The 26,304-nt window shown below is 42.3% G+C and overlaps 1 protein-coding gene across 1 annotated transcript in view; it reads left to right on the plus strand.

Moving 5' to 3' along the window:
• Positions 1-24,809, plus strand: part of PGM5 (phosphoglucomutase 5) — a 163,149-nt gene extending 138,340 nt beyond the window's left edge. Inside the window, exon 11 of the mRNA XM_058431160.1 lies at positions 23,336-24,809. Coding sequence (XP_058287143.1) covers positions 23,336-23,425 — 90 coding nt within the window. The 3' untranslated portion in view covers positions 23,426-24,809. The remainder of the gene's footprint in view (positions 1-23,335) is intronic.
• The last annotated feature ends 1,495 nt before the right edge of the window (positions 24,810-26,304 follow it).

The following is a 26,304-nucleotide window of genomic DNA, read 5'->3' on the forward strand; positions in this document are numbered from 1 at the left end:
TGGTCACACAAATCCAGAGGTCACTGGTCATCACTTCTCTTGCCAGATGAATGGGTTTGACAGGCTGTGTCCAGCACAATCTGCCTTTCCCAGCAGCCTTTTTGTTCCAGCCCAGATGCACAACACAACCATATTTCCATGCCTTTCAGGAGAAAGCTTCCCAGGTCTCATGAACTGGTGGTGATTCAGGTTTTCTTTGAAGTGGTGTCCTTCCTTGGTGTACAGTAAATAATTTGCTTTGCTTGTATAATAAATAAGAGTGTATCTTAGCAAATGGGGACTGACAGTGAACCTAGAGCTTGGCTGTGGCCTTCAGAAGGAAGCTCTGGACTAGCGTGTGCAATTAGCCAGCATCTGGAGGCAGCTTTCCTCGGCTTCCTAACACGGTCGTGCTTCATTCACATGGGGAATACAGGATCTGAGCTGTCAAGGGGAGAATGTGGCTGTTTTTGCTCTCCTGTCTACTGTTGGCTGATTTTAAGTTTGATGCCCTAATCCCAGAATGAGAACTCCTGTTCAAGATGCAGATGAGGGAGTTTCCCATCCCTTGTTTTTGACTCCCAGGAATGCCGGCAGGCCTGACAAACTCCAGGGAGGAGCATCTCAATGCCAGAATGCTTAGGCCTTGGGCAGGAGGGAAAGCTGTTAAAGGTTTATACAATTCTGGTGTCATGTTTGTGTTTTTGGTTTTATTTTTGAGCATTTTTGTTGGTACAAATCATCACTTGAGGCATACTTTGGCAGGTTGGGCCTGGGTACTATACCGTCATGATATGGGATGGAAGGTAGATGAGGCTGAGAGAGTGGCTTAAAATGTAGACTTCATTATTATTCAGGTATGGGGAGGCCAACAGATGATGAGATGACTGCCGTTGAAGAGATAGTTTGTTACTCACAGTTCCCAAGAGGAGGGGGCACAACACGCCACACAGGGCCACACAGGGAAGCGTCGGGGTCAGACAGGAGGCAGAACGAGCAAAGGGAAAATGTGGGTGAAGCCTTTTTGGGGGTTCTGTGGGAAAGGCAAGGTAAAGCATGATGAGCAGGTTCAGGATTAGCTTGTCTGAATAATCTCAGCAGGCTCTGGGGCATAGATACTGGATTAGCTCGTCTGAATAATCTCAGCAGGCTCTGGGGCATAGATACTGGATTAGCTCGTCTGAATAATCTCAGCAGGCTCTGGAGCATAGATACTGGATTAGCTCGTCTGAATAATCTCAGCAGGCTCTGGGGCATAGATACTCTCCCTAATTGCCTGGTACCTAGCCTTGGGGTGATTGGGGCGGAGAAAATGATGGCCCAAGTTTGAGAGCCCTGTGAGGGGCTGAGAAAGGGAGTGTTTGGTTTGCATCTGAAAGGCAAGCTCCGGGGTGTGTTGTTTGCTCTCTCTAAGAATTAGCTAACCCTGGGAAGAACAAAACCTTCCAGAGTCAGCCAGGCCCCAAGATGTCAAAGCATTAGAATAAAAACACCAGCTTAACAGCCAGAGGAAAAGATAAAACCACTGTCACTTTCTCAGGTGGGTAAAATTGTTGGGGAGCACCCCAACAAGATTTTTTTTTTTTTTTTTTCACATACCATCAAGACCGGATGGCCTCTGATACAAAGGTTGGGCTTTGAAATCAGGATCGGCAATGTCGGTCACACAAACTCCCTCTGGTTCACCGGTTCTCTGCCTCACCTCCCCAAAATGGACATGGCACCCTTGTTGTATTTTTAGTAGAGACGGGGTTTCACCGTGTTAGTCAGGATGGTCTCGATCTCCTGTGATCTGCCCACCTCAGCCTCCCAAAGTGCTGGGATTACAGGCGTGAGCCACCGCACCTGGCCGAAATCAGTTATTTTTGTTTTGAGTCCTAGTTCTGTCATTTTCCAGTTTTGTGATCTTGGGCAACTTAATTTCTCTATCAGTCAAATTGAGATAGATATACTTCTTATTTTATACTGTTGTAATGATTAAATCAGATAATTCATATATGTAAAGAGTTTTGTACGATGCCTGTGTAAAGCAAAGAAAATGACCAAGATGAGTCTCAATCATTTTAGAGGTTTATTTTGCCAGGGTTAAAGGTCATGGCCTGTGACACAGCCTCAGGAGGTCCTGAGAACATGTGCCCAAGGTGGTTGGGTTACACTTGGTTTTATACATTTTAGGGAGATAGAAGTTACAGGCAAAGACACAAGCAACACATGTAACGTATACATTGGCTTGGCCCGGAAAAGCAGGACGTGTAAAAGAAGGGGAGGCTTCCAGGTCATAGGTGGATTCAAAGATTTTCTGATTGGCAATTGGTTGAAAAAGTTAAGCTTTGTCTGAAGAGGTAAAGTCAGTATAAACGAATGCTTGAGTTAAGATAAAGAAAGTTGTGGAAGCTGAAGTTCTTGTTATGTGGATGAAGCCTCTAAGTAGCAGGCTTCAGAGAGAATAGACGGTAAATGTTTCTTATTAGACCTCAAAAGGTGTCAGACCCTCCAGAAAAGATCTAGCAAGGGAAGGGGATTCTCTACAGAAGGCTGATTTCCCCCACAAAAGATGGCTTTGTAGAGCCATTCCAAATTACGTCAAAGAAATATACTTTGGGGTAAAATGCTTTGATTTCCTTCAGTGCCTGTTATCTGTCATCTGATGCTTTATCAGGGTCAAGTTGGAATTTGGTATCTTATTGCTACAAAGAGTCTGTTCTGTCAGTCCTAGAATCTGTAAATGTGAACACCTAAGCTCCAGAGAGGAGGATATAGTGAAGCATATGCTACCCCCTTTTTCTGTCACGGCCTCAACTAGTTTTCAGGATCCTTTTGGCCAATGATTGGGGGCAGGGAGGAGATGTCCATTCAGTCAGTTTGGGGCTTAGAATTGTATTTTTGGTTTATACCTGACATTGTTCCAAGCTCTTTTACCAGAAAGGGTTTGAACACCGGAGTGGGTGTGTGATGAAAGGCAGGTTCATTGAAGAAAGGATGCCTGAAGTTTCTTTGACTAGCCAGGAGGCATGTGCTGTCTGGCTTCAAGGGGTTAAACAGAAAAGCTGGTCCCTTGGAGCAGGAGTCAAGTTTTTTCTGAGTAGCCCCAGAGAGTAAATAGTTTAGGCTTTGCTAGCTGTATTAGTTTGCTAGGGCTGATATAACAAAGTACCACAAACTGGGTGGCTTACAAAACAAGAACTTGTTTCTTATTCTGGAGGTTAGAAGACTGAGATGAGTGTGTTGACAGAGCTGGTTCCCTCTGAGGGCTGTGAGGGAAGGATCTGTTGGTCTGTTCCATACCTCTTTTTTTGGCTTGTGGATGGCTGTCTTTTCCCTGTATCTCTTCATATCATCTTCCTTCTTGTGTGTCTCTGGGTCCAAATTTCCCCTTGTAATAAGGACATGAGTCATATTGGATTAGAGCTCACCCTAATGATCTCATTTTAACGTAAGTACCTCTGTAAAGGCCCTGTCTTAAAATAATGTCACATTCTGAGGTACTTGCAATTAGGACCTAAACATATGCACTTATGGAAGACAAATTCAACCCATAACATTAGTCATATGGTCTGTGTTACAACTTCTCATCTGCCACTGTTTCACAAAAGCAGCCACAGGTAATACATAAATGAATTGGCGAAGCTCTATTACAGTAAAACTATAGGCACTGTAATTGACTTAAGATAATTTTAACATGTCACAAAATCTTATTTTTTTTTCCCAACCATTAAACATAATAACCATTTTTATGGCTGCACCAAAACCAGGTGGTGGCCTGGGTTTGGCCTAAGGACTATAATTTGTTGACCCTTGCCTTTATAGGTGTCTGAATATGACACATTATTTACAATTTCTGATTACATTCAGTACAGCATGTATCAACATGAGTTTGGCTAAACCATACACACTGTAAATTTGAAAATTACATTTGTATTTGTGTATATTTGTATACATCGATGAATTGTGAAGTTTTAGGGAAAAAAATATCAAATCTCTCTGGAAATCTCCAGCATTAGGCTTCTGAGATTGAACTCCATAGCTTTTGATTACAACCAAACATGAAAGGGAAATGATTATGTTTGTATTCATGAAATCAAATTCCTTTTTCAGGTCTTTTGTTTCTTGTCAGAAGGGTTCTTCGTTTTTCTTTTTAAAGCAATTGCTTACACATGATTTTCAGAAGAGCCGCACTATGTCAGAAGAAAAGGGAAAAACGTTAAGAGATAAATAGGATGAAAAAAGGAAAGTATGAATATGAGCCCTGGTGAATTCCTACAAAGAAAGGGAAGCAAATACATGACATTCAGTAGTGACCCCAAGCCAGAGAGTGCTGTGACATTGCATGCCCCTGTGAATGGGACTTCTGGGAGCTGATAACAAGGTTCTAGTGCATTTCGGTCACATTAACAGTGATCCTCAAACCCAGTCTCCAAGGAACCTCACCCCATTTCCCTAGGAAGTAGCAATTCTGTTGTTTTTGTTCTTTCTTTCTTTGCTTTTAATGGTATTCTTGGGAATTACAGTCAGGACAGTCAGTGTGGTGTTTAACAAAAGCTGAGATACTTTGATGATATACTAAGATTTCCCAGTTATACATTTTACACCGTCTTTGACCGTGTAACTGTTTCTATATTGTTGAATCAAGCCGCTGGCTCTGACTCATATCAGCCCATGTTTTTCAGAATTTGCAGTCGTTACGACTCACTTTCCTTTTAATGGATAAGATTCGATAAAAAGTTTAAGAGAAAGTACATTTACACTGTTTTTAACAGCGCTTTATACTCTTGCTGCACTAAAGATAGTTCTTGGAGCAGCAGCATCAACATCACCTGGTTGCTACCTAGAAATGCAGAATCTCAGGCCCCAACCCAGATCTACTGACTCAGATTCTGCATTTTAACAAGCTCCTCAGGTGATTCATGTGCACATTAAAGTTTGAGAAGTCCTAATGCTGGGCGTGGTGGCGTTAGCCTATAAAGTGCCATCTACTCAGGAGGCTGAGGTGGGGAGGATCCCTTGTGCTTAGGAGTTGAAGACCAGCATGGGCAACTTAAAGAGGCCCTGTCTCTAAAAAAAGAAAACTGATGCTGGCTGTGTTGGCTTACACCTCCGATCCCCGCACTTTGGGAGGCTGAGACGGGTGAATCACCTGAGGTCAGGAGTTCAAGACCAGCCTGGCCAACATGGTGAAACCCCTTCTCTACTAAAAATATAAAAATTGGCCGGGCATGGTGGTAGGTGCCTGTAATCCCAGCTACTCAGGAGGCTGAGGCAGGCAGGAGAATCGCTTGAACCTGGGAGGTGGTGGAGGTTGTGGTGAACCAAGATTGCACCACTGCACTCCAGCTTTGGTGACAGAGTGAGACTCCATCTCAAAAAAACAAGCAAACAAACAAACAACAACCAAAAAAAAAACTGGAGGAAAAAAAGGGCGAGAAGTCCTGTGATGGATGAAATGTGGGATCCTTATATCCACCTCTGCTTAGCAGGACTGACATTGTCTCCAGACCAGATAAACCCTCTAATGCCAAAGTAAATAGGATGCATTTATAGGGGTGCCTGGCCTCTATTTCTTCCTCATTTAGGAAAATCATAAAGCATGCAGAAAATAACCCAGACAAATGTGCCAAGATCCTTGAAGACTTGTTCCTGCTTCTCAGGTCAATTAACAAAAAAAGAAACAAGAAAATCAGTTTCAATTTGCATCTCCATAGAAACCCTTTCTCAATATCAACTCAGCAGTGTTAGACAGTTTTCTTCACACAATTATACTAGTTGAGCTGAGAGATTCAAAATAACTGTGGATGAAGTAAAGAAAGTTCTAATTTAATTTTGCCAAGGCACAAAGCCTTGCTAAAATTGTGGGTAGACAGTCTATCACACTTCAATTACTAGGAAAAGGTCAATTATTTAAAACACTTTAAATATGTGAGGGGAAATGGCAGCTGAGTCTAAAGGCAAAGGCCATAAAAGAACATGTTCCTTTGTCAAAATTGCATTCATAAAGTGTGCATTAGCCATCCATTAATTTCACTAATAGCCTTTCTATTGTGGGGAAGAGTCTCTCCTCGTTTACAGGGCTCATTTCCATGTTTTTAGTGCCTGGTGTTAATGACTGTCTCACTACTGCCTCCCCCATAAGACTCAGGTAGCCCTCATTGCAGAAGTTCTCTTCTAGTTTGCTTCTGCTACTCAACTCTGCCACTCAACTTTGCTCAACGTAGAAGTCCTTGCTAACTTCTTTAGAATCTGATACACACTTAAGGAACGTGTTCCAAAAGCTGTGATGTCTGTTCCTTCTGTTGTCAACATCGCCTTATGCAACTGCAATCTGATTGTATTCTCTCTGGCTGGATATATAGGGCCTGGTGCACACAAACAAAAATACACGCAAGCTTTCCCCCACTGGGTGTGTCACTGACCCTCTTGCTGACACAGAGAGATGTTGCCTCTGATTTGAGTGGCTTTCTCACTCCAAGAGCTGGGAACACCACAACATTCTCAATGTCTTTTTATTTTATCTTTTATCAAAAAGATAACATGAGCTTTATTTTATGGGCAAATAAACTTAAGCTGGAAGGGTTGTTGACTATCTACCAAAGGTCACCTTATTGGGACTGGTATGCTGGTCCACTCACCTGTAGCCTAGTTTTCTATTAATAGCAAATCAGGCTTCTGGCTTCAATGATGATAATAATGGTAATAATAATAATAGTGTTCATCAGCACATATCAAGTGCTTGCCGTGCATGGGGGCTAGGAAGAATGCTATGTGTTTTGTGTGTGTTATATCTCATTCTCACCACAATCCAGTGCTATAGGTAGTCATGCTATCCATCCATGTTTTACAAATAAGAAAACTCTGGCCCTGAGAATTTGAACAATCTACCGTTTCTAAACAGTGTCGCTGGTATCTGAACCTGGATTTGGGCCTCAGAGCCCAAGACCTTAACTAAGGTCCTTATTATGTGCCATCAAAAAATATGGGGGCGCTCACCGACCTATAAAAAGTAAATTGGAGCAGACCAGCATTCCCATCTTCAATCTGGCATAGTTATCACACCTCAATCCGTCCTCTAAGAATGTTCTAGAGACAGTCCTCAAGCCCCACAATTCCAGACTAGTAGGAAGCATGGTGTCTCTTTCAGTCCTCCTGTTCCCTTTTATGTCCTTAAATCCTTTCCCAAGGGGTAGCCCTTTCTTAGAAGGCTGTACCCCCTGGAAGCTGGAGAATGCCACTGTGCTGCTTGTAACTGGTTACCTCAAGTAGGCTGTGGGGTGGAAGTTATGGGAAGTACAGAGAGACTGTGAACCCTTCTCCCAGAGAAGCAGCATCACCACCTGGGGTGAACCTCCCCATGGGTGGGCCTGAGAGGAGGTAGTAGGGTGGGCCTCCACCATGTAGCCACTGAAGGTCCCTGCCTGGGCCTTGCCAGTCCCTCAGCGTGGGAGGGGAAAGAGCATACACTCTCAGGGCCCCACTCAGCCAGGAGTTCTCCTTGCCAAACTGGGCCTGGGGTCTCAGCCTCTTTGCTTTGTGACGTCCCCCTCACAGCTGCTCTGCCAGCTCTGGTGTGCTCCTAGGAGGGCTGGGTTGAGTGGAGACAGTTACCGGATTTCGTGTTTATATAGTTCTGTTTTTTTGTTTTGTTTTGTTTTGTTTTGTTTTGTTTTGTTTTTTGAGACGGAGTTTCGCTCTTGTTGCCCAGGCTGGAGTGCAATGGCGCGGTCTCGGCTCACTGCAACCTCTGCCTCCCGGGTTCAAACGATTCTCCTGCCTCAGCTTCCTGAGAACCTGGGACTACAGGCATGCACCACCACGCCCAGCTAATTTTTTGTATTTTTTTTTTTTTTAATAGAGACGAGGTTTCTCCATATTGGTCAGACTGGCCTCAAATTCCCGACTTCAGGTGATCCGCCCGCCTCGGCCTACCAAAGTGCTGGGATTACAGGCCTGAGCCACTGCGCCTAGCCTAGTTCTGTGTTGTAGTCATGAGCAGTTGAGTCCATGCCGAGAGTTTGCATCTCAGGGCACAGGCATAATAGGGGGCGGGGAGGACTGCAGTACCTTTACTCCCCAAATGGTTGCTGGGCTCCTTATGCAAATCTCCCAGCCCTCTGCAGTAGTCTTCAAGGCCCTCATAATATAAAAATCTCTATTTCAGAAAAAGAAAATTTAAATTAGAATGCCCCAGATTCCTGGATATGTAACTATCCAGGTAAAATGTATACTTATTAATATTAAAATTATTTCACTGCCTCTAGTCCACTATTGCTTGTTCAGTGGTAGCAAATTCAGTCACCCACCAACACAGGCATTAAGTCCTAGATTGGGGCCAGTTTAAGACAATAGAGCGTGGTGGGCACTCTGGTGATGCTCAGCTGTCTTTAATTATTGCATTGTTAATGTGAACTCAAGGTTGCCAGGTTTTCTGATTTTAAAAGCAGCAAGATATCTGGACTTTCAAATGAAATTTGATTTTTAAATATTGGCAGGAAAATGATTACAAAACAACACAAATCCCATATGAAGGACTTCTAACTTTTAGTAGTGGTGGACTAGGTGGTTCAAACTAACCTTCCCTCTGAAAAGAGCTGAAAGAAATATATTGAAGTGCCGGGCGCGGTGGCTCACGCTTGTAATCCCAGCACTTTGGGAGGCCGAGGCGGGCGGATCACGAGGTCAGGAGATCGAGACCATGGTGAAACCCCGTCTCTACTAAAAATACAAAAAATTAGCTGGGCGTGGTGGCGGACGCCTGTAGTCCCAGCTACTGGGAGAGGCTGAGGCAGGAGAATGGCGTGAACCCGGGAGGCGGAGCTTGCAGTGAGCCGAGATTGTGCCACTGCACTCCAGCCTGGGTGACAGAGCGAGACTCCGTCTCAAAAAAAATAAAATAAAATAAAAAAAGAAATATATTACAGCAACTTATTAAAAGCATGGTTGACTGATGACCTAATAAAACAGCAACAAGAACAGGAAAAGGGTTGGCACTCAGGGAGATGAGCCAAAGCTCTTTCTGTCCTGGGGAATTTGTCTATCTAGGAGAGGTACTAAAGAAGAGGTGCTTTTGATGACTGGCCCAGGGTAAAGGTGACAGGTATCAGGTCCAGGTGGAGGAGGATCTGGTCTATTACAATCTGCCTCTGCTAGAGGCAGCCAAGAGGCAGACCTGTGTGGCATTTTCATGTGGCCAAAAGAAACATAGTTAGTTAAGTACACATCAAAGGCAGAGATCCTGGCATAACAACCCCTGCTCTAGGTTGTAAACTTGAAGAAGACCATTCCAAAGGTGGTATACAGACTGTACTCCAGAGGATTATAAATCCATGGCTCTGACCTTCTGTCTCCCTCAGGAGTCTCATGAAAGGAAATGAAGGAAACTAACAATATTCTAGGTCTCCAGTTATTTCTATAAGCAATTTTTCAAACAAAATGGGCACCAAACAATAAAAGATTGTAAAGCACTTGGATACACAAAGCAACATGTATCAGAATCAACAGAAACAACATACCACAGAAAAAGACCTATAGATACTGGAATTTATTCAATACACGCTGTAAAATAGTTATTTTCACTATGTTCATGGAAATAAAGCACTGACTGTAAAAACAACAGCAAATAACTGAAAACTATAAAAATACATCAAGATGTTGAAGTTAAAGAGCTGAGAAAGATAACCAAAATTAAGAACATAAATGGATTTAACAGCAGCTGAAGAATATCAGTGAACTTAAAATATTTCAGAAGAAACTATGCATCTGATTTTTCAGTTTAGTCCTTATGATTTGCAGAACAAAGAATATAACATTGCTGCCTTTAGAAGGTGAAAGATCATATTCAGAAAAATACAGAATAGAGGGTAAGAGACACAAAGGATACAGTGAGGAGTGCTAACATAATTTAGTTGGAGTGTCAAAGAGGAGAGAGAGACTTGGGTATAAGCAACACTGGAAAAAATGATAGGTGAAGATTTCCCAGAACCAGTCAAGGAGGTCAGCCCACTGGTTCTAGAAAGCCAAGCGGGATATATAAAAATAAATTCACATCTAGACACATCAGGCTAAAATTGCAGAAAATCAAAGGCAAAGAATAGTTTGACTGACAACTAATTTTTCTATATCAACACTAAAAATAAGGAGACTGACAGCTTAGAATTCTTAATCTAGTGAAACTTCCCTTCTAAAATGAAAGCAAAATAAAGACATCTTCAGATAAACAAAAGCTGAGAGAATATCTACACAAAAAGAAATTCTCAAGGATATTCTTCAGGAAAAAGGAAAATTATCCCAGATGGATATTTGGAATAAAATGTAGCAAGGAATAAAAGAAATGTTAAAAATAGGAGTTGGTATAAATGAACATTGGCTGTATAAAACATTAATAATAATGTGCTGAAATGTGTATATTAATTAATATGATGGAGAATTAAATTATACAACCACAATAACTAAACACCATGAGCATAATTGTAGTTTAGGTAAGATCCTTGACTATATTGGAAGAAAATTAAGGCATAGATAAATATTAGACTTTGATAGGTCAAGGATTCATGTTGTAGTTTCTAGGTACCAATTAAAAAAATAGAAGAAAATTACATAACTTCTTAAGAGAGGAAAACATAGGAACTTTAAAAAATCAGAAAGAAAAACAGCTAGGTCAAGTAAAATGCACATAAGGTGGTGGATTTAAACTTGAATTTATTGGTTATTACTTTAAATATCAGTGAACTAACTGCTGTAGGAAAAAGACAATGTAATGGTGGTTCATACCTGTAATCCCAGCACTCTCAGAGGCCAAGGTGGTAGGATTGCTTAAGCCCAGGAGTTTGAGACCAGCCTGGGCAACATAAGGAGACCTTGTCTTTACAAAAAATAAATAAATAAATGGATCGAGAAATAAACAAATAAATAAAATTAGCCAGGTGTGATGGTGTGCACTTGTAGTCCTAGCTAACTGGGAGGCTGAGGTGAGAGGATTGCTCAAGCCTGGGAAATTGACAATGCAGTCAGCCATGATCATACTACTGCGCTGCAGCTTGAGTGACAGAGCGAGACCCTGTCTCAAAAAAAAAAAAAAAAAAAGACAACTATAAGCTCGTTATAAAAGATACATCTTTTATACATAAAAATACAGAAAGTTTGAAAGTTGAAAGGTGGAAAAAGATATACAAATGATAACCTAAAAACTAGCTCTATTATTTCAGATAAAATAGACTTAAAGGTCAAAAGCATCGCTAAAGATAAAGAGAGATTCTTCAAACTGATAAAAGAGTTAAATCCCCCAGGAAGACACAGTAGTTTTAAATTTATAAAGAAAACAAAAAAAAGAGGGAGAGAGAGATGAAAATGTAAGAAGAAAATTTCCACAATTGCCCTTGAGTATTTTAGCACCCCTCTCAGTAATTTTTAGAATAAGTATACAATTAGTGAGAACATAGAATATTTAAACAACTTAGTTAACACACCTGAATTAATAGACATATATAGATACTGCACCACGCAATATCAACTCAACGTGTAAATTCTTTTCATGCCACAGGGGACACGTATAAAAATTACCTATATGCTGAGGAATGAAAGAATACAGAGTATTATAAGGGCATCTGAATTCAAAAATGAAAACAAAATTGACACAAAAAAAGCATTTGATAAAATGTATCATCTCTTCATGATAAAAATTCTGTGAATAGGAATCAAAGGGAAGTCCTTTAATATCATAAAAAGGTATTGCCAAAGAAAAAACCCTGACGTAGGCTATATGTGCTGACAGTATGCTAACAAGGGAGAACGACTTGATGGGTTCATTTAGAACTCAAATAGGCTTTGTCTTCAGAAAGACAAGCATCAGTTTTACATATAATTAGAGTATGTTAAATTTTTTGCATTTCCCTGTGATTGTTATATTTCATAATCCTTAAAAAGGTAATTTTCAAATAGTGTGCCTGGAAACAGGGAAACTTTTTGCATTAAGACAAATATATTTATAAACTTTCAGAAAATGAAAACTTTTCCCTCAGTATAAGGGCAATCTAGGTAGTGAGATACAGCCTAGCTTTGAGGTTAAAAATCACAGTACTGAGTAGGTTCAGAGCTCAGCTTTGCCGCTTGATTGCCATGTGACTGCACCAGTTACGTAATGCGTCCGAGCCTCAGTTTCCTCATCTGTAAAATGAGAATAATACCACCTACCTCATAGACTATTTAGAGATTAATTCAATACATGAATTTGGAATAGTGCTTGGCACATTTTGAGTATTCAGTGCCAGCTATTACAAAATTACTAAAGAATCAAAACTTAGAATCCAAGGCACAACTGTATAAAATGGCAGTGAGGACTGAGAACACTGATCGTGGCTTCTGAAGTCTTTTGGAGAACAAAGGGAGGAAAGGGAGGAAAATGGAGAATGGAGAGAGTCCTTTGAGAAACCAACTGGAGAGGCAAAGGCCCTTTTGTTTTTTAACCTCGGTTTCAATCTTGAAGTTTTATTTCTGCTAACGATTTGGTAAAGGCAGAGGAGATCCTAATTTCCCTTTGAACTAGTAAGTGCGTTACACGTGAAAGAAACCTGGAAGCCTAGTGTGGATATACCCAATGAAGAGAAATGTGAAGACATGAGAGGGACATTTGGGAGGGATGGGGATCTGAACCAATTAGTAATTCCCCATCCTTTTGCAATATTTTGGTGGCAGAAGGTGAGGGGAGAGGTGGATAGAAAGAAAGAAGAGAGGAACAGGGAAACCGTGGCCAGGGAAACAGTCCTAACAATTTAAACTGTCAACTCTTGCAGGTAGATTTGTAGTATTCAGCAGCACCGTGAAAGGGCTCAGAGATTGTGCCTAAAGCCTCTCAGCTGCTCCCACAGACAGCGGCCAGTGCTCTTGCTCTCTCCCCTTCTTCATCCCCACAGGGCATGGAGCCAATTAGAGCTCACATTTGAATAAGAATATCAGGCCTGGCACAGTGGCTCACACCTGTAATCCCAGCACTTTAGGACCTCACACCTGTAATCCCACGACAGGTGGATCACCTGAGGTCTGGAGTTCAAGGCCGGCCTGGCCCACATGGAGAAATCCTGTCTTCACTAAAAATACAAAAATTAGCTGAGTGTGGTGGTGTGCACCTGTAATCCCAGCTACTCAGGAGGCTAAGGCAGTAGAATTGCTTGAACCCAGGAGGCAGAGGTTGAAGTGAGCCAAGATCATGCCACTGCACTCCAGCCTGGGTGACAGAATGAGACTCTGTCTCAAAAAAAAAAAAAAAAAAAAGTCAGCTTCATGAGTCTTCTATCTTATCTTGGATTTGCAATCTAAATGCCTTCACTTCCTAAAGTCCCAAATCAATTGCAAACATGGGGAGGGTGGTGGAGAAGGAGGCCACGCCTCCCTGGCCAATCTGGTTTCTGTCAGGCAGGTCGCTGCATTGCCAAAATGCTAGCTTAGTTTCACTTTGATGAGCCTCTTTGGGAGTATTTCATCTACTTCTGTCTTGGAATAGCTTTTTTCCTCCTCAGAAGAGAACTTTTGAGAAGAGCTATTTTTCTGAAATTGACAAGATAGATTGATTCTCTCAGGGTTGGGCTCTAAATCCAGATTTATCTGTAGTCATTTATCATATTGTCTATTTAGGCTAATTTTAGGTCCATTCAGGATCAAGAGAGACAAGTAGGTTTATGACATGAAAAGGGGATTAAAGTTAGGATGGGGGTTGTATGTATTATAATAAGGATCAACATGTCTGCAATGTTTAGTATTTTCATTTAATTTTATTAGCAAAAATGTATTTGACTTCATTTTCACTGATAATTTCTACTCTATAGGCTTCCAAAATGGTTTTAAAATAGCTAGTCATCTTAGTTACCTAGAACCTGGGCTACTGTAAACATGCAGCATTTAGCCTTTAGGGTAAAATAGCATTTAGGGTCCTTCTGTGCAGATTAGGAAAAGGCGCCCCACCATAGGTGAGCACAGGACAAAGGGCTGGTGGACAGCCTCTTTGTGAGAACGAAGGCACCTTCCTCCCAGAAGAGGCAGACCCTTGCCAGGACTCCGGCTTGGCTAGAGGAGCTTGGGATGAATTCCCACTCCCCCTCCCTGTCATCCTGGTGGGCAGGGTTTCTTATAAAGTGGCCTTGTACTTGGCTCTCTCTGTTACATTGCGCGGATGTTGAGGATTTGAAGGGCAATGTAATCAGAACCTGTCTCCAGCCCTGAGTTGTATTGGAAATGAAGCCAGAGGGTGACTCCAGGTTTATCATCATAAAAGACAGGAATTGTTCCATGACTTTTGGGATGTGAGGGATGTCACATTTCTCTATTGTACAAATCAAACCATTTCTAGCTCACCACCCCCATGTGAATAGACAGGAAGCTCAGTAGTGATCATTTGGGGCTCCCTTCCCTTTTCCAGATCATCAAAGACGGTCCAGAGGAATGGAAGGCACAGGAGGCCTCATACTGCCCTGGGGAAGAGAGTGGGTCTCTATGGTTGCCATTGCAATGGGGTTCCTTGCTGATCAGCCATGCCATCTCTGATTGTTGAACCCCTGCCCACCTGTCTGCTGTGCTGCTTTCGGCATGGGCATAGAGTTTTTTTTCCTAGTGGTGCTTGTCACTGCCCGCAGGCCAGCCTCCTCCTAGTGCCTCCTTTCCTCTTCAGCGGTACTGCATCCAAGGAGACTCAGGTTCACACCATTTCCAGAATGCACAATCCTTTTCCCTTCACCACATTCCTGGATTGGCAGCTTTCTTTTTCTTTCACCTCTGGAATTATTAAGCCACCACCCCAGCCCCTTCTTCACATTAGCATTCAGTGGCTCAGCTGGAACCACCCAAGTGCCTATTAAGCCTTCCCAGGCAGGTAATGAGGAGCACAAAGGCCTGGACCCTCACTCAGATTGATGGGGAGGCACATGGGGGATGGGTGGCTAGCTTCATCTCTTCCTCGTGAATAGCGATGAATCTTGTGGATGAAGGGGGCACAAAGAGCAAGGTGGTTTCTCAGTAGATCGCCCCAGTGCCTTCAACACCCAATAGCTCACTTTTGACAGAATATTCCAAACCCACCAATTGTTATTTTGAGCATCTCCTGTGGGTAAGATACGTGTTGTGAAGGAAACAAAGACTTTTAAGAAAAACTTCACCTCCCAGTAGCTTAGACTTTAGTTGAACTGTGGTGAAGGAAGAGAAAAGCTCCCCAACAAATTCCTATAATTCAAGAAGAAGAAAAAAACCACAGGAATTAATAGAGAGGGGTCCAGGGAATGGAGAGGTCCTACTTGGGTGGGGTAGGGGTGTTCAGAGAGATTTCATGGAGGAGGCCTTGAGGGAGGGTGAGATTTTAAAATCATTCTAAACTCAAAGAACGATGCATTAAAAAGTGCAAGAGAGAGAAATTCAGAGGAGGGGCTGCTTCAGGCTGGGAGATCACAGCTTAATGGGGGTGGGCAGGTGGGAGAAGGAGCAGGCAGGGGATTGGGGAGGAGGAGTGGAGAGGAAGGGTGTACTCATTCCCTGTGGCTGCTGTAACAGATTACACAGATGGGGTGGTTGAAAACAACAGTAAGGTATTCTCTCATGCTCAGGAGGACAGGAGTGGGAAACCAAGGAGTGGGCAGGGCTACACTCCCTTTGGAGGCCCTAGGAGAGAATCCCTCCCTTACCTCTTGCAGCTTCTTGGGGCTGCAGGCATTCAGCGGCTTGTGGCCACATCGCTACTGCCTCTGCCTGCACCTTCACGTGGCCTTCTCCTCTCTCTGGGTGCATATGATCTCCCTCTGACTCTCTCTTATAAGAATAATTTCAATTGCATGTAGCGCTCACTGAATAATCCAGGATAATGTTCGCATTGCAAGTTCCTTAACCACGTCTGCAAAACCCCTGTTTTTCCCCAAATAAGGTAATATTTGTAGAGTTGGGGAAGTAGGATCTGATGTCTTTAGGGGACCATTATTCTGCCTCACACAGAGGGTAAAATCTAAATGTCAAGAGCCTGACATCCAGGCTGACAGTGGCTGACCACAGCCTTGGTGAAGCCATCTGAACCTCAAGTGAACAAGTCTCTTGTAAAAAGAAGCTCTCTCTGATGAAACTGAGAACAGACAGCAGACTCGTGCAAGCTCAGGATGGTGGGGTACTGTGTTAAGGAAACAATGGGGATGAGAATGAGGAAGTAGATGGGGAGAAATAGAATCAGAGGTTGTGGCAACTGCTTGGATGTACAGGAAAGGGAGAAGGACCCACCAAGGAGTACTTCCAGCTCAGCAGATTGAGAGCTCAGAGGGATCTGCTACTAGCAGGAAAGAGAAGGTGGCACCATGGACTCGCATGGCGAGGAAAGTTAATTTTGGTTTGCAAGGTGTTATATTTCATAAGAAAAAAAGCTTTTGGGTTTGTTGGTGGTAGAATACTGGACCGTGATGATACCTCAAAACAATCTAAGAGAAACACATTTTGAGTGTTTAGATAAACACTCAAATTAATCGTGGTTTTATTTTAATTTGCTTAAAATTTTTGATTTTAATATGCAAAGAGACCAAAGTTAGCTCCAGAAAGCGAAGAGTAGGGTCTGTCACATGTCCAAATCTCAGAGACTAGACCTGGAGTACAGTTACCACCTCAGGCCTTCCTAGTGGGAGGTAATGGATCTTCAGAGATAATTGGGAGTCATGCCATTGTTTTCTCTCTACCAACTCCTTTATTATTTCCTTCTGCTCTCTTTAATTCTTCTGGTTTCACCCTGCTTTCTTATAATTTTTTGTCATGTTTCTCAGAGTCTCTGCTTTCTCATAATCCAGGATTACCATGGAGTCTTATGCCCTCATGGTTAATTAATTACAACCTCGTGATTTAGTTCCCACTACTAACTGTCCGTTCTTTCATTACTTACAGTTCAAATCCCTGCGGCAAATAATCTGCTAGGCTAGGTGAAGTTTTTGCCCCAGGCTGTGTTGTAGGTTGCTAGCCAGCCTCTGGATTGGCTGCCTGTAGGTCAGACGGCCACTTCTGGTCCAATCAGCTGCAGCCAGGGAGTGGGATCATGTGATGCAAACAATGCAGCCTGGGTTTGGGCTGGAGCAAAGCATTTGACAGGCACAATAATTAGCGTACCTTAGAGCAGTGGTCCTCAGAGTGTGGCTCCTGGGAAGCTGTTGGAAATGTCAGTTCTTGGGCCCCAACCCAGACCCCTTGAATCAGACACTCAGGATGAGGGGTGCTGCAGTCTCCACTTTAACAGACCCACCAGGGGATACTGGTGAATGTTCAAGTTCAAGAACCACTCCCTTAGACTATGCAAAAGCATATTGACTAAAAATGAATGTTTGCATGAAATCCGAGAAAAAACCTGGCATTCAGGTTTAGCAGGTTTTAAACAAAGTGGGAGTGTTGTTAGTTGATCCTAGGGATCAGGAGAAAGTAGCATTTGTTATAAATCTCTGTTTTATGGATGCCAAAATGTCAATGTTTTCTGTTGTTGGATGACCTACCTGCATTCTCTGGTTTGTATTGCCTGCCCCAAAAGATGAACTATGGTAATTATCGTCATCCACACCTATTCACTCTCCACCCGTGGCTCCACTCCTTCCCCAACTGTACAAATGTATGTTCCTCACAGAGACCAGCCCAGCACTAGGTTCCCTCCACAGATTCTGACAAATCTTGCTTGATAAGTGATTATGATTCTGGTTAGGGTATTGTTTTCCTCCGAAAAATCAGTTAACTATTTACTTTGAGTCTTGTGACATTCAGATCATTTACATCCCTCCTGTCTATTTCTTCTACCAGAGTAAGAAGTTCAGTTTGTTAGGGTTGTTTTTTTTTTAATGGATCTAATTTACATGAAACAGGATTATAACAATGACATAAAGCAAAAGAGAAGATGGGAGAGAAAGTGAAAAGAGAAACTGTCTTTCCAGGGAATAGGGACAAGTTAAAACCTACTCTAGGATTTATGTGGGCTAGGATTAATGGGAGGTTAACTGGGTGCAAAATTTAAGTGGGCGTGGATGCCAAAATACTCAGTAATCAAGATAAATATTGTAGTGCAATTTAAAAAAAAATTAAAATCAATGTCCAAAAAATTCATGATAAACATAGTGTCAAAACTTTAAATAGAGAGAGGATCCAATTCCCCCTGTAGCCTGTCTACATTAGTGGACAGCAAACATCCAGAAAACCCTGCAAGGTGGCAGAAGATGCTATCCTGAAAGGATGCATGGCCTGCTTGGTTTGGAGCAAGATAAGCGTTCACTGCTTCCTACCCTTGACTGTAGAAAAAATATGTTAGGCACTCTAAAAAAACGCCGGAATTAGAAAAACAATGCTATACTCTAACATAATTGAGTAAAGTCTCTACTAATTTATTTCCTTTATTCACAAAGGGTTATTTTGGAGTTTCCAGGACATTCACATAACCCACATAAATGAGAACACCTCTTCTCCCACTGTCTGCCTGGTTTGGGTCAGGGAGGAAGACTAGTCAATCCTGCCCAACTCCTCATCTGATGTGGGACTCATCTGGTCCAATAGGGTGGCAATCCCACAATTTCCCTGCTCCTCCCCATTCAGTGCATTTTGTCTTTCTCTCTTTGTCCTTGTCACTCTCAGATCTTATATGCAGAACTGTATGATGGAAAGTGCAGTAGAGCAGGCCACTCTATGTTCTTATCCCAGCTCAGCCACCAAACAGATGTGTGACCGTGGGTCAATCCTGTGTCGCACTGGTCTTTAGCGTCTTCATCTGTGCCATGAAGAAATCAAATGACACCAATCCACCTTCTTCTCTGCTTTTGAAATTCTGTGCTTCCAGCTCCATGTTAGAAAACTCACATCCACAGTTCATAACCCCTCTTTTTGCTCCTCATTCCAACGGCCTCTTCAATTGCCTCAGGAAAATTAACTCCCACCCACCATCAGGCATGGTTGATGATTTGAGAGAAGTGTTTGGGGCTTACATGTATCAGAGGTGTGATTTCTAAAGAAAAACATGAGTAACAACCCAGCACTGTTGACCCTCCCACATGCACACAATGTCCTCCAGGAATGCCCACAGGAGTCTCTATTTGCCTCATCATCTTTTTGTCAAATATATCATTCATTTACTCCACAAAGATGTATTGAGTATCTCCTAAGCAGTAGATACTTTTCTTAGCCCTGAATAAGACAAAGTTTCTGCCCTCATGATGTGGCCACTCATTCTATCACATATATACTGTCGTGCATGACGTAGTGGTATCTCTGTCGACAACAGACCACATATTCCATGGTGGCCCCATAGGATCGGAATGGAGCGTGTATAGAAACCTGATACATGGCACTTGATACTGATGTTGTGAATCAAGTAGGGGAAATGACTGATATTTAGCGATGGTGCTGGGACACTTGGTTTCCCATATGGAAAACAATATATAAATAAAAAGATATATACCATCTAGGTTTGTGTAAGTACACTCTATAATGTTTGCACAAGGATGAAATTGCCTAACGATGCATTTCTCAGAATGTATCCCCATCATTAAGTGATACATGACTGTTTAATTTATACACTCAGGGAAGAGTGTAAAAATGGGAGCTTGCCGGGCGCGGTGGCTCACGCCTGTTATCCCAGCACTTTGGGAGGCCGAGGCAGGCAGATCACAAGGTCAGGAGATCGAGACCATCCTGGCTAACACGGTGAAACCTCATCTCTACTAAAAATGCAAAAAATTACCCAGGCGTGGTGGCAGGCACCTGTAGTCCCAGCTACTCAGGAGGCTGAGACAGGAGAATGGTGTGAACCCAGGAGGTGGAGCTTGCAGTGAGCCAAGATCGCTCACTGCACTCCAGCGTGGGTGACAGAGTGAGACTCCTTCTCAAAAAAAAAAAAAAAAAAAAGGAGCTTAACTTGAAGTTTCCTTTCCACAAAGCTGGCAAAAAATTCAATCTTGGGTATTTTTAGGAACTTCTTCCCAGGCCTTCCTAGGGTCATACAAAATCTAAAGAAGTTCTGTGGTTCCTGGAAAATGGCTGAAAAGACTGAACATCAGTGAGGTGGTTATCACTGATGTGCTTCTTCCCAAACACTCATATTTCCCTGAAGGCAGATGACTCCATGGCATCTGTGCCAGATTTGCCCAGGGCTCTCGGCTCAGAATGGGAGTCCTCACATTTAGGGGTTTCCTCATGTGGCATTTTCTTCCCTTCAGCTTGCATAAGCACCACGGACGCCCTCTTCTCTGACATGAACAGAAGAAGGGACAAATGCTTGGTTGATGAGTCTAGAAAGAGAGTTAAGCAGGTCCACTATACACACAGATATCCTATTACATTTGTATCATAAAACATATAAATGTACATGCATTTGCCAGTATTTTGATTTTGGCCCAAGACCTTTTCTTTAATATGAGCATACTGTTTGCCATTGTGATCCTCGTTCTTCAAAAGATTCCCACTCATAATTCATCATCTATAATATCTGTCTTTGATTCCTTTATATTACAGTGGGAACTTAAGGACAATTGTGAAGCAACCTGAAAAAATAATTCTTCTATAATTTTAAAATTTCTCCCTAATATTTTGTGGTATCTCACCCACATCTTATTTGACAGGATTAGCTAATCACCATTATCTGTTCTTTCCAAAACACTCAACTTAATTTTCATAGAAAAAAAAAAGTCTTCTTATTTGCATTCACATTTCATTGGTTTACATATAATTAAATTGCATAGTCTCAATAATTAGTACAATAGGTATTAACATATTGGGAACAAACTTAACTGACTCCTGATAAACACAGAACTCAACTGCTGAAGGTAGAAGTAGGTGAGCGTATAAGAAAGTGATCTGTTGGTCACGGACATCTAGTGAGCTATGGACTTGAGTCAGGATGTTTTACTGAAGAAGTGGAAAGCACGCATTAGTTTGTAGAGTTAAGTGGAGATCAGAAAAGAGAACTTCTCTGGTGTTTACAGTATTTGTTAAAACTTGCTTCCCCACCCTTTTGCCAATAGGTACCACCGCTTAAAGATGTGGAGTCAAAAAATCTTGAAATTTACAATGATGTAAAACCGAATATGTTTTAATCCTTTAGTTCTGTAAGTTTCAAATTCATTTTCATTGCATTTTCTTAAAATAATAGGATAGTATATGTTTATCTTTATTTGCCCTCTAAAACCTTAGCTAAAGTGATTGAGTTTAACTTCACTCTCTTTTTCTGTCTGAGTTTAACTTCTTTGATAGGTGTTAATGAAGAATTACATAACCAAAAAGGGGGAGCAGGAAAGAGGGAAGAGAAGACAGGAAGAGGAGCAAAAGCTAATAATTGAATTTCTGTACAAAATGGGCACTTTGCTCCTAAAGAATAGAGATCCCTCTATCTTGGCATCACATGGGGTATGTCCTGGCAAAATGTGCCAGTGTAAAATGTTTCTGGGCACCAACAGGGTTATTAAGAGGAAAAGAATCCCTTCTGTTTTACGAATCAAGATGATCAACATGGAACCAGAGGAAAGTGCCACTTTCTTGTGTTCTAGATTTTCATTTTTCTTCCAGCTTCCAGGAGTCTATGTGAGCCTGTCCATCTAGCCATCTTCACAGAGTAAGATAATTCAATACATATAACCATAAATTGCTGCCAGATCAATATTTCCAAAGCACAGCTCTGATGTCACCTTTCAGCCCAAAACACTTCAGTGCCTCCCCTTGCCTAATGAATTAAAACCTTACACCTCACCCTAGCATTTAGGTCCCTCCCAACAAGACTGGCTCACATCTCTCAGGATTCTTCTGTATCTCCATGCCACTCAGGATACAACGGATTGCTTGTGCTGTCTTGTACCTTGTGCATTTCCTTGTGCTCCTGTTGTGTGGATTGGAATGTGTACACTCCCTTCATGCATGGAAATAGGTTAGGGCCCACAAGGAACTGAATTCCTCTCCCCCTCCCAAAATGCAAGCCTTCTTTTCTTGAATTACAGAATTTTTGTTTCTTCCATTATCCTAATATTACCCAAACTTCTTTTCTATCAGTATCTCTATATTAGTAAGTGTCTTTGTTTTTTATTTTATTTTTATTTTTTCTTTTCAGAGACAGGCAGGGTCTCACTTTGTCACCCAGGTTGGAATGCAGTTATGCAATCATAGTTCACCGTAACCTTGAACTTCTGGGCTCAAGCCATCCTCCCATCTCAGCCTACCGAGTAGCTAGGACTATAGGCACAGACCACTGCACTCAGCTAACTTTTATTTTTTGCAGAGTTGGGGTCTATGTTGTTCAGGCTGGTATTAAACTCCTGGCTCAAGTGATCCTCCACCTCAGCCTTCCAAAGTATTGGGATTACAGGCATGAGCCGCCATGCATGGCCAATATTTGTCTTTAAATTGACTCACTTTGTTTTTACCTCAATATACTTATTTATTATAAAAGTACTCTACATGGAAAAAACAATACCACTTGATAAATATAAGCACACCGTGAACATGAATTCAATAAAAACATTCAGTGACATTACATTCGAGCTGGGTAACTCTTGCCTGAGGCATGCACCATCTTGGTTAAAGTGTTAAAGATTGGCAGCAAACAGAGTTTCTCCTTGATGAAATCAGAAGGATTGAAGAAGAATGGAAAATACACTGATTTTCTCACTGTTTTATTAGCAATACTATATCCTTGCACCACTGAAAATCATTGTGAGTGTTGCATGCTCCACACTTTGGAAAACAATGCCTCAATCCCATGAAACAATAAGAAAGAAATAAGTCTTCCTCCTTCTCATGTCCTTCACCTTCCCAAGAACCTAGTCCTTAGGCTTCTAAAGCATGCCCACCTCCTCCAGGGAATCCACTGAGGTGCCTCATAAGCCCAGTGTTATGTGATGGGAAGGCATGATCAGTTATTTCTGCAACATTGGCCAATGAATTGGTCTGTCATTTCAGAAACATCAGGATTGTAGGTTCTTTAAATCCATGGCCCTAGGATGAAGAATGAGCTTTTATTCTTGTGTATGTGTGTGTGTGTGTGTGTGTGTGTGTGTGTGCGCGCGCGTGTGTGTGTGGTGAGGATGAGGGTGTAGCAGCAGAAGACTGGGGTTTTTCTGAACTCCCTTAATTCACAATGCTCTCATGTTTGGTAGTTGGGTTGTACATTTTCCTATTATAGATAAATTTCTTTTGAAGCTGGTTAAGACTTTGGAGATCACCTTCTCCCCCTACTCTCCTGCCCTGCCCATTCCAACTTCCATTGGTGGAGGAGGAAGCAAATGTCCTGCTCATGAAGACTCTGCCTGTAAACAGTGAGTTGGAATCTGAGTCCAGATGCTTATGGTAGAAATCCATCAGAATGCCCCAAAATGTAACTGATTTGAGTTGTTCACAGACTTTCCTCTTCCTTTTACAGGCAGTGCTGAGCCCTCTCATAGCCATCGCACTGAAAATATCCCAGATTCATGAGAGAACTGGCCGGAGGGGACCCACTGTCATCACCTGAACAGAGGAAAGATCACTCACCAGGGAGAGTGCTCAGCGGGAGATGCTTCACTGATGCCTTCTTGCTACCTGTTTGTGCCTCTTATGACTTTGGAAAAACAAAAGATATTTTGCTTTGAGGGGATAGAGGGTGGGTGGGAAAAGAAAAAAAATCCGTTTGGTTTTGGTTTTGTCCTGTTCCTCCAAATGCAGCAGGGCCTTTAGTTGTCTGTTAAAGCTGCACTATAATTTGATATCTACATTTTATCACACAAAGGAACCTCCCCTTTTGACAACGACTGGGCTAGGCAGCTGTTAATCACAACATCTGTGCATCACTGGTGCCAAGTGAGAAAATGTTCTAAAATCACAAGAGAGAACAGTGCCAGAATTAAACTGACCCTAAGTCTCAGGTGCCTCTGGGCAGGCAGAAGGAGACACTCCCAGCATGGAGGCGGGTTTAGCTTTTCATCCTAGGTCAGGCCTACAATGGGGGAAGGTTTTATTATAGAACTCCCAACAGCCCACCTCACTCCTGCCACCCACCTGATGGCCCTGCCTCCCGCAGCCCATCCCCAACATCCCTGTACCACCTTCTCTCACATCTTCTAAAGCTTTCTACAAATCACAGTGGTGCACTTCCAACAAAGTATATCAACAGGTGTTTTCCTCTCTTATTTTGTAAATAATATTATTTCAGCTATTAAGCTGGATACCTTCTTTCAAATTCAGCCATTCAGTTGTAAAGTTGGGAAGAAGTTTCCTGTCAAGACTCTGCAATTAAATGCTTAAAATTTGGGGGGAACCCTTCCTTGATTACATCAAGTATGTTGGTACATGGGTTTATACAAGTTCCTCTTGAGAAGACAAAAAGACCACCATGTGTGAGAGCTCTTTGACTTTGCCAGTAGGGGCCTATCTTAATGCACTTGTTTGGACACAGTTCCGATCTTATTTGTAATGGCTGCAAAAGGAGAGGATGAAATGCTGTAAAAGTAGGAAATGAAGTGGATGCTGGAAGAAAATGTAATTGGTGGTACAGCTATGGGCAGGATGGTGGAGGGGAGGGTGGGGACGCCTGCCGGCAAGCAGAGGGTCACAGCTGGCTTTCCTCACTTGGGAAAAGGGTACTGCCGGTCTAGCAGCCTCCTCCGTACTCAGCCAGGACACCCGGCACGTGGGACCTGTTTGCATCTGTTTTGCTTCCTTGGGAACAGCACAATCACTCATCCTGCCATTTGCGGAAATGACCTGGTGCACTTTGACTGTTAAGCAATGTGTTATTGCTGTAGTCAAGGTTAGTGCAAGCAAGGAAACATTCCCAGTAAGGTATTTGTTTCCATTTTCTGTCTGTGCTTCTGTCAGAAACTTGCTAGGACATTTAGTGGCCAATAAAAAAGAAATTCCTAATTTCAACCTTATCCAAGGATTGTGGGTTTTTACTTATTTGTTTGTCTTGCCAGTTGAGAAACTCCAGTAGTGGTCACCTATCCTGATAAATCTGCCTTTCAGAAAAGCTGCAAGGGCTGTTTTTCACTATTATGACTAGAGACACGTATTAAATGGAACAGAAAAGGTAAGTTACTCAAAACTGCCTTTGGGAGTCAGCAGAAACTGAAATGGCATCTAGACCTCCACTGTAACTGTCTTCATTTCAAAATAATAGGAAGGTGGCTTTGAGCTAAGATTCTAAAACAAAACAAAACATTTCAAGATTGATCACCAGTGGAATCAAATTCATGTCATAGCTTTGATTCTCAGGTTCTTGTCTCATGAGTGGATGTCCATGCCAGCCATCCATGTGTTCATTAATCACAGATGTCTTGCTCGGGACGCTCAGATGTACCCTTAGGTGTAGCAGCTCTAGGTAAGAAAATACTTATTTTCTCAAGTTGCTGAACTTTTAATGATCTCTAACTTGTAAGTTCAAATGTAAATTAGTGCTTACATAAAAATTATATTTCTTTATTTTGATATGGAGTCATGTGTGGACAGTAGCCCAAATATACATTTACAGTCCATCCGTTCATCCATCTGTTCATTCATTCGTTCAGTGAACATTGGTTGAGCAACTCCTCTAGGCAGAGTTCTGTTTTAGATGGGGCAGAGAAATGGATAAAACATTATTCCTGATCTTATAAGTTTATAATTTGGGAATAGGAGGCTGTGACAAACATACACAAATAACCAGTTAGACAAAAATGTTACGAGAGGCACAAATAATGTGCTATGGGACTACACAGAGACGGGCAATAGACTCAGAGACGGTGGTAGGAGAGTGGTTTCCCCAAGAGTAGAGTTTCTTGGGATTTGTAAACGCTTATAGAATTTCATCAAGGATGAGTGGAGTCAGAAGACAGACTAGGAGATGAGGGTTAGGATTGCTGGAGAGGAGACTTGCTTGGGGTCTCCTGAGGAGTTGGCTTGGATGCGTGGGGTTGAAGCAGGCACAGGGTTGTGAATGTCAGGCAGAGCAAAGCCTTGGGCCCAGCCACCGGAAGAAGCAGCTGCATAGCTGCCTATTTTGACAGAGTTTTTTTCAGCTGTGTTGTCAAGGGAAGGTCTTTTGGTGGGTCTAGGACACAGTCATTCTCTGGAAACTGCTCTGATTCATATCGCCAAGATATTATTTCTGCCTTACTTGAAATCCAAACTTCTCTTGCCAAACTATATATGTATGTCCTCTTGGCTAATTCTCGGGAGAGGAGAGAGGCAGGAAGTCACTGTTCCCCACATAATGTTCTTTATGTTCTTAAAGATGAAGCTCTAGGCTGGGCGTGGTGGCTCACACCTGTTATCCCAGCACTTTGGGAGGCCGAGGTGGGTGGATCACTTGAGGTGAGGAGTTTGAGCCCAGCCTGGCCAACATAGTGAAACATCGTCTCTACCAAAAATACAAAA

Source organism: Hylobates moloch, unplaced genomic scaffold, assembly GCF_009828535.3.
Source record: "Hylobates moloch isolate HMO894 unplaced genomic scaffold, HMol_V3 SCAFFOLD_19, whole genome shotgun sequence".
Classification (NCBI taxonomy): Eukaryota; Metazoa; Chordata; class Mammalia; order Primates; family Hylobatidae; genus Hylobates; species Hylobates moloch.